At 45.0% G+C, this 16,169-nt stretch overlaps 1 protein-coding gene across 1 annotated transcript in view; it reads left to right on the top strand.

Moving 5' to 3' along the window:
- Positions 1–16,169, top strand: part of LOC125940185 (uncharacterized) — a 94,727-nt gene that overhangs the window by 57,358 nt on the left and 21,200 nt on the right. The window contains exons 10-12 of the mRNA XM_049655976.1: positions 6,552–6,660; positions 11,967–12,055; positions 14,803–14,878. Coding sequence (XP_049511933.1) covers positions 6,552–6,660; positions 11,967–12,055; positions 14,803–14,878 — 274 coding nt within the window. The remainder of the gene's footprint in view (positions 1–6,551; positions 6,661–11,966; positions 12,056–14,802; positions 14,879–16,169) is intronic.

Below are 16,169 nucleotides of genomic sequence, written 5' to 3'. Positions count from 1 at the left end.
CCCGCTTTCACTAGATGGCAGCATGTACAACATCTCCCCAACAGAGCAAACGAAGTTCGCTGCAGCAGGCGGCTTTAAGCACTTCCCACTTCTAGCATGCATGTGGGAAGTATCTTCGTAACACAAGTGGGCGTCTCCTACACCGTTACTGATACAGACACTTTGTGCATTGGTTTTAGCAGGGGAATAGTGAACTAGCTATGTCATGTTCCTGCATACAGCACCAGTGTCGGTGTTAACCCAGTAGGAGCGAGGCTCATCGGCTGGGGCTTGTACTGTCGCTTTGCGCTTGAGATCTGTCGACAAAACGTCGTCTCCGTACGGAGACGACGTTTTGTTGTGTGCGTTTTGCTGTGTGCGGCTCCGGCAGGTCGGGGACTCCATGACGTCTGTCGAAGTCTTTCCTTTGACGTTTCCGGTACTATTCCTCGAACTTCCGAAGGCTCTCTTAGTCCGGGAGTATGGGTGTCCGCTTGGTGGAACTAAGAGGAAGCTTGATTCTTAGCCGACGACCCATCAGTAGTTCCGCAGGGCTATACCCATTCTTAAAAGAGTCGACCTGTAAGCTAGAAGCGTCAAGTAAGGGTCTTTCATCTTTGTCAAGGAAGTTTAGATGATTTTTACCGCAGGCTCAGCAAGTCCATTGCTCTGAGGATAGTGAGGGCTAGAGGTAACCTTCTTGAAGGCGTAGTCCTGAGCGAAAAGTGAAAACTCAGACGACTAAAACTGCGGGCCATTGTCGGTAGCTACTACCTCAGGAATCCCGTAGCGTGCAAAAAATTACTTGCAGTAGTTGGCTACAGATGCGGACGTAAGCTCCTCGAGCCGAGCCAGTTCAGGGTATCTTGAATAATAATCTGTTGCTGCCAACCACCACTGGCTCTTAATGTGAAACAAGTCCATTGCAATGCGTTGCAAGGGTCTTTGTGGAACTTCGGAGCTTTTTAGTGGCAGTTTCCTGTTACTTGTTGTTTTGACGCATTGCTTACATTGCTTCACTAGGAAGGTGACATCAACTCCTATAGTTGGCCACCAGACAATCTCTGGCTCAAGCAAGTGTCTTTGTTATACCGAATTTTTCTTCGTGTAAGAGTCGTAGGACTTCCTTTTGGCAAGTGGCAGGGACGATAACTCAAGCAGCGTAAAGGAGTAAATCGTTCTCCAGAGTGAGCTGGTGTCGATGCTCGTAGAAGGGTTTTAGGACAACTCGTAAATCTTGCCTGGAGGGCCACGCTTTTTTCCTGCTCCGCCGGTGAAGTTGTGCACAAAAAGGGTGTGTTTGTTGGGATGCCTCTAATCATTGAAGGCAGTGTTCCTTAATGGGAAAATAGGTTTTCAAAGAGCATACGAAAGCCTCCACGTTTTCTTCAAGCTCTGTGTCTTCTATTTTTTGGAGAGGTGCTCTGGAAAGAGTGTCTGCGGCTGCAAGGTCTTTGCCTGGAACGTATGCAATCTCATATTGGTATCACATCATTCTCATATTTAGCCTCTGTAATATGGGTGTCAGGTCGTCAAGGCTCTCCGAAGCAAAGATGGGAACCAAACGCTTATGGTCGGTCTCTAGCTTGAACAGCTTGCGGACAAGATAATCGCTGAACTTGTCACATGCCCAGACTAAAGCAAGCGCCTCTTTCTCAATTTGAGCGTAACGCTTCTCGGTCTCTGAGAGTAATCGTGAAGCATAAGCGATGACAGCAAACTTGCCATTCGTTTGCTTATGCCGGATTAATGCACCAAGCCCGAAGGACGATGCATCTGCAGTGACGATCGTTTCTCTTGATGAATCGTAAACTTCAAGGACCGCGCGAGACGAGAGCACCGACTTCCATCTGTTGAATGCCTGCTGTTGCGGAGCATCCCAAACCAACTCTAGCTTCTTTGACAGCAAAAGAGTAAGTGGTTGCAGGACTTCAGAGATATTGGGAACGAATCTGGCAAGGTATGTTGCCATTCCGAGAATTCTCTGCAGCTCGCTCCTGTTTCTTGGGCTCTCCATTTACGTAATGACCTTCAACTTTCTTTTCGCCCGGTCGTATTCCCTCTTGGTCTAGCCAGTGGCCAAGGAACGTGAAGCGCTGGACATTAAACGAGCATTTGGTTTCATTCAATGTCACTCCAGCCTTGACGAGTAGCTGCGGCCCATTTCTTAGTGTCTCATTGTGCTCTAGCTCATTTCATCCCCAGAAAAGGATGTCGTCCATGTCACAGACAACCCTACTGATGCCTTGTAATATGCATGACATCTGTTTCTAGGAAGTGTACAGAAGCAGACGCAATTCCTAACGGCAACCGGTTGAAATAGAAGCGCCCAAAAGGTGAGACCAACGTGGTGAGCTTTTTGGAACCTTCACAAAGAGGAATTTGCCAAAATCCAGAGTTAGAGTTAGCGTGCAGTTTGGAGAACACTTTAGCTCCATGAAGAAGTCCGAGAGTGTGCTCCACGGAAGGGATAGGATGTCATTGTCTCACGACGTGGTGGTTCATTTCTGTGAACTCCAAGCAGATTCTCAAGTCTCCGGAGGGCTTTGGGACGACTACCATTGTTGCACACCACTCGTCACCTTATCAACAGGCGATATGACGCCGAGTTTCTGCATTCTTTGTAGTTCCAACTTTGTCCTTTCGTATAAAGGAATTGGGGTACGTCTTGGAGAGCTGAGCGCGAAAGGTTTCGCTCTTGCTTGCAGCTGAATCCCGTGGTCCTTGTGCAGCTTGCCGAGTCCCTGGAACAACGCTGGGAATACTTATTTTGGATTCAATTTCTCAGCAATGGCGTTTACAAATGTCAACATCCAGAGTTCTTTGATCGCTGGCTTGCCTAGCAACGGAGGGCGGACCTCATCTAAGGCGTAGACAGCCAGAGTATTCGTATGGTCAGGGTAGGCGAGCTCGAGTTGTGCCACTCCTGCGGCTGGAAGACTTTCGTCTGGACCACGTAGCTGGCGAGGAGGAGCTTGGGAACCAAGACTGTTGCCTCCCAGGTTCCAACATCACACGTTTTGATTACTCCGAGGAATCCGGCTTCTAAATTTACTTGTTGCGTTTCGACACAATTGAGGCGCCACGACATGCATACGGAGGCGTTACGACCATTTTTCCGGCAATTCCTGCAGTCTTACGAGCGTGCAGGGCACAGAATACGAGGGTGACACTCTTGACCGCAACAACGGCATGGTTTCGGCATGCTGTTTGTAGCGGAGGATGAAGATGGCTTGTTTGCCCCGCGTGAATAGCTGCCGCTTTTGTCCTGTTTCGAAGTACTGCCAAGTTGATTGGGGAGCGGACGGAACTTTGTTCACACATCGCACTTGCTTGTGGAGCTCGGCTTGTTGCTGACGGACGCTCTCGGTCTGGCGGACGGACTCAAGAGCCTTCTGAAGAGTGAGGTCAGTACTAGCCTGGCGGATAGCTGCTTATCTTTTATCTCAACTACGAGGTGGTCGCGCACGAACTCTTCTCGAAGAGCACCGAAATCGAAGTCTTTCGAAAGTGTGTGAAGCCCAGTAACGAAACCTTCGGCCTACTCACAGTATTGTTGCACTCTGGTGTTCAATCTAGCTTGTTCACGGATTACGTTGCGTTGCGGGATAAAGTACTTGTCGACCTGCTCCACGACTGCGTCGAATTTCTTGGAGTTCTCTTCAGAGAGAGCAAAAGTGGCGCAGATTTTCTCGGCTTACTCACCCATAATGTAGAGTAGCGCGTCTACTTGATGCTTCTCGGGCTTAACGCACAACCCTGAAGAGGTTCGGAAACGTTCAAATCTTTGCTTCCGCTTCGGCCACTCGTTCGGCGACGAAAAGTTGAAGGCGCTGGCGGTTGAATGACGAATGACGCCATGGCCTTGAACTTTAAGGGTCGTGTTGCTTGAGTACCGAGATATGCGTACAGGGAGCAGCTCGATGCCAGTCATTCGCACGGAGGAGGACTTGTAGCTGATGTCCGCTAGTAGAACTTGTTCTTCTGACACCATGTTGTAGTCAGGAAGGAAGAGCGAGACGGCCTTCCAAGGAGTTCAAACGCACACGTTTAATGGTCTCTCAGACGTGTTCTATCTAAAGAAGCTTACGCTGTGATACACTCCCGCAATGCAACAATGTTGAATAAGAACATGCAAGCGTGTAATATACGCCACACGTGCATAGAAAATATTTCAGTAGCCAGGACGGAACAAATCTGAAAATCAGGCGCACATCGGCACAAAAAGCAGCAGGATGCAACAAGATTTAAAATATGCAAATGTCGCGTAGCTGGACAGAACCAAGGTAATGTTGTTTGCCGTCCCTTGGAGATATTGAGATTTTTTACATTCCGCTTAATTACATAATTAGTCTTAATGAATTATTCAACTTGTCAAATGTTATAACTAGATGAAAAGTGTCAAGGATAAAATTGCAGAGCAACATGAAAAACTCCCGATACAGCTTATATTGCTCAATACCTGCTAACATAGAAGTCCTTTTCCGAGCGTGAAAGAAGCCCACCAATACACGCAAAGTGCTTCGAGCGGCCAGTCGCGCGGCAATTTTGGTTGTATTCGCGGGTTGCATTCGCACAAGGAAAGCGCTTACGTATCATGTATTGAGCAAGAGAAAGCTGTGTGGGGAGTTTTCCATGCTGCTCTGCAATTTTCTCGTTCACACTTTTTTCTCCTAATTATAGTATTTGAAAAGTTCAATCAATTGTGAGAATAATTTCGTAATTAGGCGGAATGTAAAAGTTATCTGAGTATCTCCAACCAACGGCAAGCATTACCTTGGTTCTGTCCAAGGTAATTCATAGGTAAAGTTTTGGCCGGTGTATCCTACATGCGGTCATAACATATTGCTATACCGTGAAACCTGGATATAATGAAGTTGCACTTGCAGCGAAAATGGTAAAAAAAATGCCGGCAGATCCCACACCCTGTGGGAATCGATGTTATGCGAAGCAGTGCGCGGGGAGCCTAGCAAGTTAACGAAATGACCATGAGAGCACCAAGATGTATGTGGTTGTTTCGTGACCTACACGACACGCATGTCATGACATTACGTCACGAGTCCTCAGGTGCCCCTTTAGCTACGCCTAAGACACCTTAAGGCCTTATTTATGCTCATGACTCCGACCATCAACCTTTAGTGTTTCATTCGCTTAGTACCACGTCTGAACCCATTTAGTGGTTTTTCAGTGTTAATCCTTTTTCGCTGAGTCATTTTCATTTTTCCAGTGTCACGCTCATGACTATGACTTCTACCACGATCTCTTAGTGTTTCCTTCACTTAGTACTCAAGTCCGAATCCATTTCAGTGGTTTTTGAGTGTTATTTTTTTTCGATTAGCCATTATCATTCTTGCTGAGTCATGCTCATGACTATGGCTTCTACCATCATCCTTCAGTGTTTTCTTCCCTTAGTACCCACGTCCGAAGCCATTTCAGTGGTATTTGAGTGTTAATTGTTTTCGCTGAGTCATTGTCATTTTTGCTCAGTCATGCTCATGCTCATGACTATGACTTCTACCATCATCCTTAAGTGTTTCCTTCACTTAGTGTCCATGTCCGAACCCATTGCATTGTTTTTGAGTGTTCATCATTTTTGCTGAGTCATTGTCATTTTTGCTGAGTCATTCTCATGACTAGGATTCCTACCATCATCCTTTAGTGTTTCCTTCACTTAGTACCCACGTCCATTTCAGCCGTTTTTGAGTGTTAAAGACATTTCGCTGGGTCATTGTCATTTAAGGCTGCTGTTTCATGACCTACATGACACATATGACCTATCATGCATGTCTGTCATGCACTACTCTCATAATATGCCAATTTTTGTACCTACCAAGTTAACGAAACAATCGTGAGAGCACCGAGAGGTCGGCGGCTGTTTGATTACCTACATGACACGCATGTCATGACATCCATGTCGTGGGGTATCATTTATGTTCGTCATACCCTCTTCTTATACTATGCCAATTTTGGTACACACCAAGGTAACGATGTGACCATGAAAGCACCAAGATGTAGGCGGCTAGATAGATAGATACTGTCAAAGTGGGAAATGTTCGCCAAGAAATGCTTCGCATTTAATACACGGTTTGCAAGGAAGTACGATAAGCAAACGAACATATTTCGTTACATCGTGAATTTCGTTAAATCGAGGTTCCTTATATCAAGGTTTGACTTACATGGTTTTTTCTTTTCAGCGCTAGTGCATAATTTGATACACGTAAGTCTACTCATCGTTATAACCATTATTTTGTGATATGTGGTATTGTATAAATGGCTGCACTGTACATACAGCACAGTTCATGCAACAGCGCGGCAGCAAAATTTTTCCTTCCAGGTAATTATACACAATAATTCTATGGGCTGAGGCATGTTATTGACTCGGGATGAAGGGTCTGTTGCTTTCTTTTATTTTTTTTCTTTATTCCCACTGTGATAGTGACTGACGCGAGATATGAATGAGGCCTGGCAACTTTTCTTCTTAGGACGAGATTGTGCCTGACTGTTGCATGCTAGCATGTCTGCATGAGCTTGTTGCTTATGGTGCTGGTGGCTGCTTGCATGTGCACAAGCAGGAAATCCTTGGCTTCAGCCTGCACCTACCCGGAGGATTACCACATAAAGGCCGCCGTGCTCTGCAACGAGAAAGATCTCAAGGTTATGGAACTCGAAGAGAAGCTCAAGGTGCGGTTGAGTGTGACAGTTGCTTTATACCACGACCATGTATATGCAGTTACCAGGGAAACAAACAAAGAAAAGTCCGTTTACCGATATATATGCAAACCTAAGTGACTTGTCCTGTGTGTTGCACGAATAGAAGCGCCAAGTCTGTACAGTTGACTCCTGTTCACTCAACGTCTGTTTGTTAATTCGAATGAACTGGAAAGTCCCGGCGAGAAAGCATCCATTGACGTGAAAGGAAAACTCGTTTAGCTAAAACATGAAAGCATGCTGTTTTTTTTTCATTTGACCACCACTGGCGCCCCCCCCCCCCCCCTAGTGAGCAACAGTTACTGTAAGCCTCAAGCACAAGAAATTCAGCACACGATGCTACTGCTTCCTACAGGCGTCAAGCTATTTTATATAAACAACTTTTTTCATCTTTTTGAGGCCAACACTCCCTCCGCTTGTGAAGCAATTCGTTGCCGTTCGTTTTGTGTTGTGTCATACTGACGTAGTGTTTAAACTCGTCGGTGCTCTCCTCCTCATGCTGGTTGAGTTGCGCTTCAAGAGCAAGAAACAAAAGTACGATACAGACTACTTAAAGCCATAAAGAAAGATTGGAATATGTTCATGTCGCTTCCGTTAGCTAATTTGACATTTTGGATAATTTGGCCAAACCTTGCGGTCCCACGAGGGTTGAATTAACGGGAGTCAACTGTATTGGTTATATAGCAAACACTGTGCAATATCTCCCATCATGTTCATGCAACGTACCCAGCATGTCGTCATGGTGTCGCCCGCGCACAAAAGAGGCATGGCTCACGGCGTGGAAAGTGTGACCTGACACTTGTGCGAGGGACATCTGCTGGACAAATTAGCACATACCAAGTATTGCAGTGGCTCTTCAAATGACACCCAATAAATTTCATTATGGCCACTGGGTTTGTCAACGAAAAATCTAAAGTGGTTGTCGTATATGGCGCGACGCCGCTCAACACATGTCGATTCCACTGGAGCAGAACGGTCGTGCCATCTATCAAAGTTACGGTAAACACTTTGAACAATACATCTTTGCTCTAGTAGTGAGAGATGGCAGCACTAGTCCACTGCAACTGAAATGAAAAGTTTGAGTGACATTGCCGCAGGTGGCTTTGGACAGTGGATGAAACTGGTAAGCGATGTCTTCAAATGTGGCAAAAAACTAAACTCACGGCAAAATGCTACTCACGTGCGAACTTTGCGCATGAACGGGTTCATGGTTTAGCAAGAAGAGGCATGTATACCTGTCACTCCTATTTATGAAATAGTCGGTACAATTAAGACAGCAAAGCTGTATAGGGTGATTATTAGAGAGTTTGAGATTATAGGACACAAGCGCTTTACTATAACTGCGGCAATTACTTTGCTTTGCCTTGAGTATATTCAAACGCTTCACTTTATCCGAGCTTAGTACTTCTATAGTGCCTGCTATGGGCGATGCTTGTTCCTCTATTCTACACTGGTTCTGCTTATGCTGCTTTGGAGCTGCGGTACAAGATGAAATATCTGTACAGCGCTGAAGAACGAGGGCAGACGAAAAGAACAGAAAGGATGAGCGCAGTGCAAGCTGCATTTGTGGATGTTCTTGGTCATGATTCATCTCTGATGGCGTGATCAAGTGGCCACTTCAGGGTCCCAATGCAGGCTGCGAAGCTGTATGTTCTCTGGCCGACACTCAATACCAGCCACACCGATAAATTAAACCATTCTGGAACTCACCTTAACAGCTTTGCTGTAAAAAAATAAGAAAACGGCACAAGCAAGAGCAACCTGGGGCATCGATGACACATGTGGCAGGGCCGGTCTTGATTGTGTCAAACATCTTAAGTTTCTAAGTTATCAGCATAAACGTACGTTGAGGTCCTCTGTGAAAGAAATGCGCAAGCGTACAGCGCGATCATCTTTCCCGTAGTGACAAGTCTTAAAGCACGTGACTGTGCAGCAGCAGGCGACTTGCAGGAGGTGGTCGGCTTGCTCGTATGGTTGATGTCAAAAGCTTTCGGCGCATGGGATGTGCAAGGAAGCTGAATATTTCTGCAGCCTGTGCAGTCAGCGCGAAATTCAGGCCTTGCACTAGTGTGTGCGTTCAACAAAGTGTCGCATTGCTTTACCGGCTGCAAGACCAAACTGCCTAACAATCGCGTTCTCGTGGAACCAGCACCTCATAAACTTTTTTACAACTATACTCGCCTGCACAGTGCACTGCTTCTGCCGATTGTCTGGCTGGAAGTCCCCAAAAATGGCAGTTGCAACCCACGCATTCCCTCCAACAAGTTAACATGCTGCTCATACTGGCACATTTTCAGCCCTGCTGCGGCCATCGAATTTAGAGCCAGTGCTAGAAAAGTGTGGTAGAAGCCGGTAAAAGATTCTGGTCATCGCGTATGCCAACTAGCATACAAGTAAAGTTACTACGTAAATTAGCACTAACGCCAATTTCTAATAGCCAGTTTGTCCACATGAGATGCAAGTTTATGCAATGCAAGAAACAACAACTGCGACAAATGTGGAAAATGAGTTCGATGATTGTGGTCATTGCCCTTTGAAACGTGGTGATTATAGTGTCCATCGATCCATATGCACTGATAATATAGATAGATACCACTTGCACCAGTTCTGGTTAACTGTTGCTTGTAAGGAAATTACTGTTTGTCTTGGCAAGGAATATCCGCTCTATCCTGACAAGGAATACCCACTTTGTCTTCACAAGTGTCTGCCTTCTGGGCAGAGGGAGAGGCAACAGCAGCTCGCTAAGGCGCTTTTATGGCCGAACCGCAAGGATCGTTTCTACTCTAGCGTACAATTTTCTGTGACAATGAAAAGAAAGCTACGGAGGCAAAACGTGCGAAACTGCAAGGGCTTTTCAAAAAAGTCGCGCGTTTTCATCCATGTTACCTTAAGCTTGGGAAGAAAAAACAAACATCTGACTGGCATCTCGAGAGATGCAAAACTGTGCAAAACTGTGCGAGAGATGCAAACTGTGCGAGAGATGCAAAACTGTGGGAGAGATGCAAAACTGTGGGAGAGATGCAAAACTGTGGGAGAGATGCAAAACTGATAAAGTGTATGTTCTAAGAAACCAAAAGCATTGTCGCCGAACTATTAGGCACGGTAACACGTGTGCTGAAGCTCCACCCCTCTCGCTTTCCATTCATTGACATGGAAAGTTGCCAGTATAGCACTTCCAATTGTGGAAGGGTTTGCTGTTGTCTTAATAGGTTTCAAACTACAATTGCTGTTGCTCTAATTACATGTGTCTTGGAGCGGGAGCTTTTTTAAAACTTCAGGCTGCTTTCGTGCAGTGCCTTGCTTGCGGTTATCAGGAGTTGACGGTCTGTTTTAGCTGTCATCGTAGATGGCTAAATAGGCAACCAAGTGGACGGTGGCCATCTTAATTGTCGTTTCACTGTAATAGAGCTGGCCAAGAAGAGAGCTCCATGGAGACAGCACACAAGTCAAGAACAATGCAGGCTGATTCGCTGTCCAAACAAGATGGTAGCTTAACAGTTGCTCTACTAGACAGAGTGACCTAGATTAATTACTAGAGGGAGCTCTGTTGCTGTGAATGTTCAGCCACCATGGGAAGGATGATGTCGTGTCGGATACATAGATTCATATGATGTTTGTGCTTGGTGCTTCATGCATACTTACGGCTTTTTTTACTACGCTTTATCTACCTCCATTGGTCTAAAATGCAACTCAATGTATACTTTTTCAAACGTCGGAGGCAATAAGACAGTGCACGTGTACATTCGTTGTGAGTTGTTGCATGTATGGTAACACTGTTCTGTCGAAAGTGGTCAATTTGCAAAGTCACAAGGCCGTTTTAAGCCCGAAGAACAAAGTTTAGGCAAATCGAAATGCTCGCCGTCATTCTTGTGCTGGCCAAACCGCCATGTTTGCACTTACTGTGAACACTAGTGCCACAATTCCTTCTGGTAATTTTTATAGGAATCTGCTAGTAGGTTACAGCAGCCTTCCTTGAAGCGCGGCAGAAACTTCGCCTACGTGCAAGAAACCTTAGTCTCGTTCTTGCCTTCATAGCAGCCCACGCTGTTTTATTCTTGGTTATTATTATATATCAATACCAATAATTTTATTTTTCCCTTTATTTTGGTGGCGTATTAGCCGATGTGATGTGGTTTAACATTTCGGAGACCTGTTCCACGAGGATTACAATACAGTAGAACGTCGTTGATGCGATCCCGTCTCCTCCGATTGCCGTGTGTCAACATTAACGATGGAGGACTCAAAAAAGGACCGAATGCGGTTGCACTTCATGTTTAGGCGTTATTACGTTTCCAGAAAGTACGATGTTTCGGCATCAACGCCGACTGCAATCTGTGACTGTGGCACCGTCAAACTGCAATCTTGTGATTCGTTTCCCGGCCGCTGGATCCCGTGTGAAGAAGAGTCGCGAGGCACGTGCGGTTTGAGAGCAGTATGCGCTAGACATGACAGTTTCCCCGCAGTACTCGCTCGCCCGTGTCATGTGAAAATGCTGGCACGTACTCGGTTTCCTCTTCCAATACCAGTTAATCTCCTTGCAGGTCGTGGCACGTCGCATTTCCAGCTGATGCTGTCAACCCTGTTATAATAAGAATCTTCATTTATCAATTTCTCAGTGTGTAAGGTGTGCCGTTGGAAGCGCACTGCACGCTTCTAATGGGTGAAAAAACGTGCCACTGTTCCCAGACGCAGGCACGCGAACTGAGCATAATGTTTCGCTCTGGTGGATCATATTCTAGCTTCGCCTTGACTTCGCTTGACTTCGTTTCGCTTGAGGAGCTTGACTTCCATTCGGGATCCAGTGGCTGTCTGGAAACACTACCTAATAGTAAAACCACACGCGTCTCAGGATGCTCGCGTCCTACCAGCTCGGTCTGCGTCTGCGTCTCATGCTGAACATTTGGGGGGACGTAGATGTCAACTACAGTTGAGCCTGCTCAATTTTTTCGGAGTGTCGGGTTCTCCTGGTTAGCACATTCCATATTGTGTTTGTTTTTTCGAACACGTATGAACGAGGTTATACTGTACTTAGTTAACTTGACCTCAAAGTCATTTTTGTAGCCATCATGGTAGACTGTCTACAATACTGTAAAAGTTCGTATGCTGACACGGTCCAGTGCATGACATCGATGGTGTTTTCTTGCTGCCTGAATTGCAACACTGCTTTGACCAATACAAATAGACGAAATTCTGCTCTGTTATGTTTGTCACGCGATAACCTCTAGCTGTCTCATGGCACCAAAATCGCGAACTTACTACCTCTCCCCTAAATTCGCCAGGCAACGGAGGAGAAGCTCGCTCGACTACAGCACTTGTCCGGGACACAGTGGCAAACAGCAGTGGCTGTCAGCGTGGAAGCGGCTCCAAGGTCTGCCGTGCCCACCTTTTCAATGCTTTGCGCTGACTCGGTTATCGTGTTTCCTGAGTTCCTATTGTGCGCATTTATGAGTACACACTTTGTTCCTATGAAAATTTTGTCAACCTCAGCATGCGTGAGGATTATTCTAGAGAAGGCAGCACATTTCTAGCTGTACACATTGATTACTTAATAAAGCAGACATTAGCTTTAGAGGGCATATTGTGGTGTTTCAGTTGGGTAATTAAAAAAGGTTGTATAATTTCACGGGTGTTCAAATTCTGAAACTCTCAAATCGAATCGAATACAAGTATTAGAGAAAATTGGCCTGCGAATATCGAAGGCCAAAGATTTTCTCATTTCTTAACAAAGCGAAACATACAGTTTACGTTGGGTTGACTGGGCACCAGCATTTCACTTTGTGCGACCTCACCTGAGTATTGTGTATGTTTTATTTCTTTGTGTACCCTCCTTGAACTCGCCTAGCAGCACGTGATAAATAAAAAAATGTATAAATAAAATGAACTTAGCCAAAATCTGGGGAGTGGAGTACTGTCCTAGTGATATCCAACTGCAAAATGTGAAATACCCTAGCACTCCATTTAATTTTGTATGGGACTGCGTGAATGAAGCTTTTTTAGATACCTAGTAGTAAATAAAATGCCACTATATTTGTTTCAAATCTTGAGAATAAATGCCTCAAAACTGGTGGCAGTCCTGAGAGTTCTGCTAAATGACCGCGACCTAATTACTGCCCAACCTTTGTTCTGCATTGGAAGCATGTATGCTTTTCTGTGTACTTTGTTAAGCGTGGGAAACTTATTTTATTGGGAGAGTGATATTCACCGTGTAAGCAGTGAGGAAAAAAAAGCTATAAAGAAGCTTGACTAGCCCTCACTTTTCATTAGGCACGCAGCAGTGGCAGACATGTTACAATTGTTGTTTACCCTAATGCCAGAAAACAGTAAAAAAAAACACTTCACAGAATAGCTAGCCAACCAAGAATATAAATGAGATGAGAATTAGAACATACAAATGAATCAATCGATATGTAAATAATAAAATCGTAATTAGCTAACTGGACATCACAATGTTTGTCATGCTTGTACAGTCAGATCCAGATATATCGAATCTGAAGGGGATCACGAAAAATTTCGATATATTGGTAATTCGGTATATCAAATAAAACTTTTGCACAAAAAATCACTAACCCTTCCCCTCTCGAGAAAATGGGCGTAAGCGAAGCTTGTCGTGTGTGTATCTGACCTTCGTGGTGATTTTGCTTCTTTCTCTCTCTCTATCTCTCTAATTGTATTTCTCTCTTTCTTTCTCCCTATCTTTCTTTCTTGCTCTCTCTAATTCTCTCTCTCTCTTTCTTCATTTTTTCTCTTCTCTCTTTCTCTCTTTCTACCTGTCTGTCTCTCTCTCATTCTCGCTTCCTTTCTCTTTCTCTCTCTCTCTCTCATTCTTTTTTGTCCCTCGTATATGCCATTGAGCTTGGACACTTTCCGCACTATCGCCAGGATCGGCCCACGTTTAAGCGTGCCACCAATGCCACCACCACCGCCGAAACTTGGGACCCGATAAAGCTTCGCTTAAAAGCTTCAAGGGAATTTTACTGTTGTTCGTTATACACAATAATGCCTTTTATGTGGGTTTGATATATCCGGGTTCGACTCTATATTGGACTTGCGTTTACACATTGCAAAACTGGCAGACCACGCCTGCTGTGTGATGGAAGTGCTTGAGCATAGTGATAAATTGTTGTTGTGTATTCTCTTTCTGTTAAATTTTACAGATACAATTAACCAATATCCCAACAATTATTAACAACATTTGTTCATAAGAAAGTTGGAATAAGTATCTATGATGCAATCTGGGTAGCCAATCAAATAGCTCGCCCGGCTGACGTCACGCGCCCCCGCTACGTGGGTGGTGACTGAAAATTCGGAAGTGGCGGCGCTGCAATCCGTAGGGATGCACGTTATAATAAATTGCACTCTTTACGCAGCGCGCTGAAATGCGTCGCTTAATGATGAGAAAGGTCTGCCCTAACGATTCAGTACGTTTGTACAAAATCGTCAAAATGGTTTCATGGCCGCTTCCAATAATGTGATTAACCTCCTGATCATGTACAGCACCGTGTTTCTTGCACAAAGTTTGTAAGCATGAATGCTTGTGTTTTCATTTGATTCGATATTTGATTCAAAATCTATGTTCGGTATTTGTACACCCCTAATACAAGCAATGCTGCAATCAAGCATATTCAGATTTAATCCCAAGAGAGCTCAGAGTTGCAACATCGATAAATCCAGTAGTACCAGAAAACTATACCCATTGCCTAATTTCATGTTTGGATGAAGTTTGTGTGCCCATGATTGTAGTTTATCTGGGAAAGTCTGGCTCCTCGAGAGACAAAGCGGCTCTAAATAACTTCCTGTTCCTTATATCCATTAGGGCCGGGGTGAAATTCACTTCAATTTTGCTTCGATTTTATGATTGATTGTGTACAGCTGGCAATGTGAAGTATTCAAAAAAACATTTGCACCTGCAAGCACTTACTATTCGATTGGAGGAGTGGATAAAATAGGACATTATTCTATTCGTTAATCGAAATTTTAAAATATTTCCACCCCCCACCCTACAAGTGATTCAAAAGCTTCGCTTACGAGAAAGCAGCCTTTTTAAATGCACGTTGTACAAATGTTTGCGAGCTGCGTACTGAATTTAACAAGCCTGTTTCGTGGGTTATTTTGCAGCTCCACTCGGGACTTGCGGCGACCCGTCGCCAGCCTTGCCTCGGGAAGCGAGGAAGACCAACCGCAGCCAAGCACAGTATGTTATTTTCCCTCCTGTACACCAATTAAACAGAGTGAAAAAAGTTATTGTTGCACTTGTATCAGAGCCTAGTTTGACTAACCGATCCAAGTTTCCATCCTACTGATGTAGCAATCATGCTCTTGTCTTTGCTTCCAAAATAATAGTTTTTAAAAATCATAAAAAAAAGCAGAGAGAGAGAGAGAGAGTATGTAGCTGCAGCTGTGCCTTTAAAGGGAAGCTATATTTGCCTCCCATGGTATTGCCTGGGTCGGTCGGTCGTTGGTCAGGTTCTCGCAAAATAAATTCCTCCTCACAGAAAATAAAAGATGTGCTACCGCCGGCGGGATTCTAAACTCGGCCCCTGAGCGCAGCAGCCCCATGCTCTAACCAGTAGGCTATAATTGATTTTTTTCTTTCATGGTTGTATCTATTACACTCACATGAGACCCGTTAAAACATTCACCAATTGTGCATAATCACAGAATGACGGGCACAATGACAGTCAAAAACAGAAGAGGCGGCAGCGTTCATACTTTAGGTGGAAACATTGTGGTTCCGCTTTAGAAGGGTGGTCAGGATAGGCACCTCACCAAATTGCGGTACCAGTCCGGGTAAATATCAAGTTCATCACAAACATCTTTTAGGTGCACAGCCATGTAGACAAAATGCTACCCATGTTGATACAACCGCTTCGGCGTTGCGGTCCATCAATCGCGCTTTCCGCAAACTGTGCATTCACGTGAGAAAAAAAAAACATGTCGAACGGTGCATTGTCATCAGAGGTCAGCAGTAGGCATCGCACAGTAGGAGTGCTTATTTCGAAGTCTTCCCTTGACGTCTGATGGAGGACAGTCCAAGTTAGGACGGCGTCTTTGCAGCTAATAAAACAAGGTTGAGAAAAAAAAATCAAGAGCCCTTCCACTGCTGTGAAGATGCAAGGCAGCGAAGCTGTGACTATGGTGGGTTTACTGTGGCGAATTTGTATATTATCAATCTTGACTATATTTAGCGTCTTCGGCGTGTTTGCCACAAAGAAAGGGCACCGGTGTTTAGATTTCGCCCGGCGTGGTGGCCAGTAGTCCGCCCCATCGTCATGAACTAGCGTATGAGCCACAACATTCATAGCCACCGCACACTGCACGGCAGCGTCAGGATCCTGTGAGATCTCTTCCGTTCCTGCTTTCGGCGGCTCATACCCACATATCCAACGCCTGTATGTGCCGTACGTGATTTCTTTCTTACCTTCCTTCCTTCCTTCCTTCTCTCTTTCTTTCTTTCCAACCTTCTGTCTTTCTTGTCCCTGGCT

The sequence above is a fragment of the Dermacentor silvarum genome, chromosome 9, assembly GCF_013339745.2.
Source record: "Dermacentor silvarum isolate Dsil-2018 chromosome 9, BIME_Dsil_1.4, whole genome shotgun sequence".
In the NCBI taxonomy this organism is placed as follows: domain Eukaryota; kingdom Metazoa; phylum Arthropoda; class Arachnida; order Ixodida; family Ixodidae; genus Dermacentor; species Dermacentor silvarum.
Note: the sequence above shows the minus strand (reverse complement) of the source record. Positions and strands in the feature narration are given on the sequence as shown.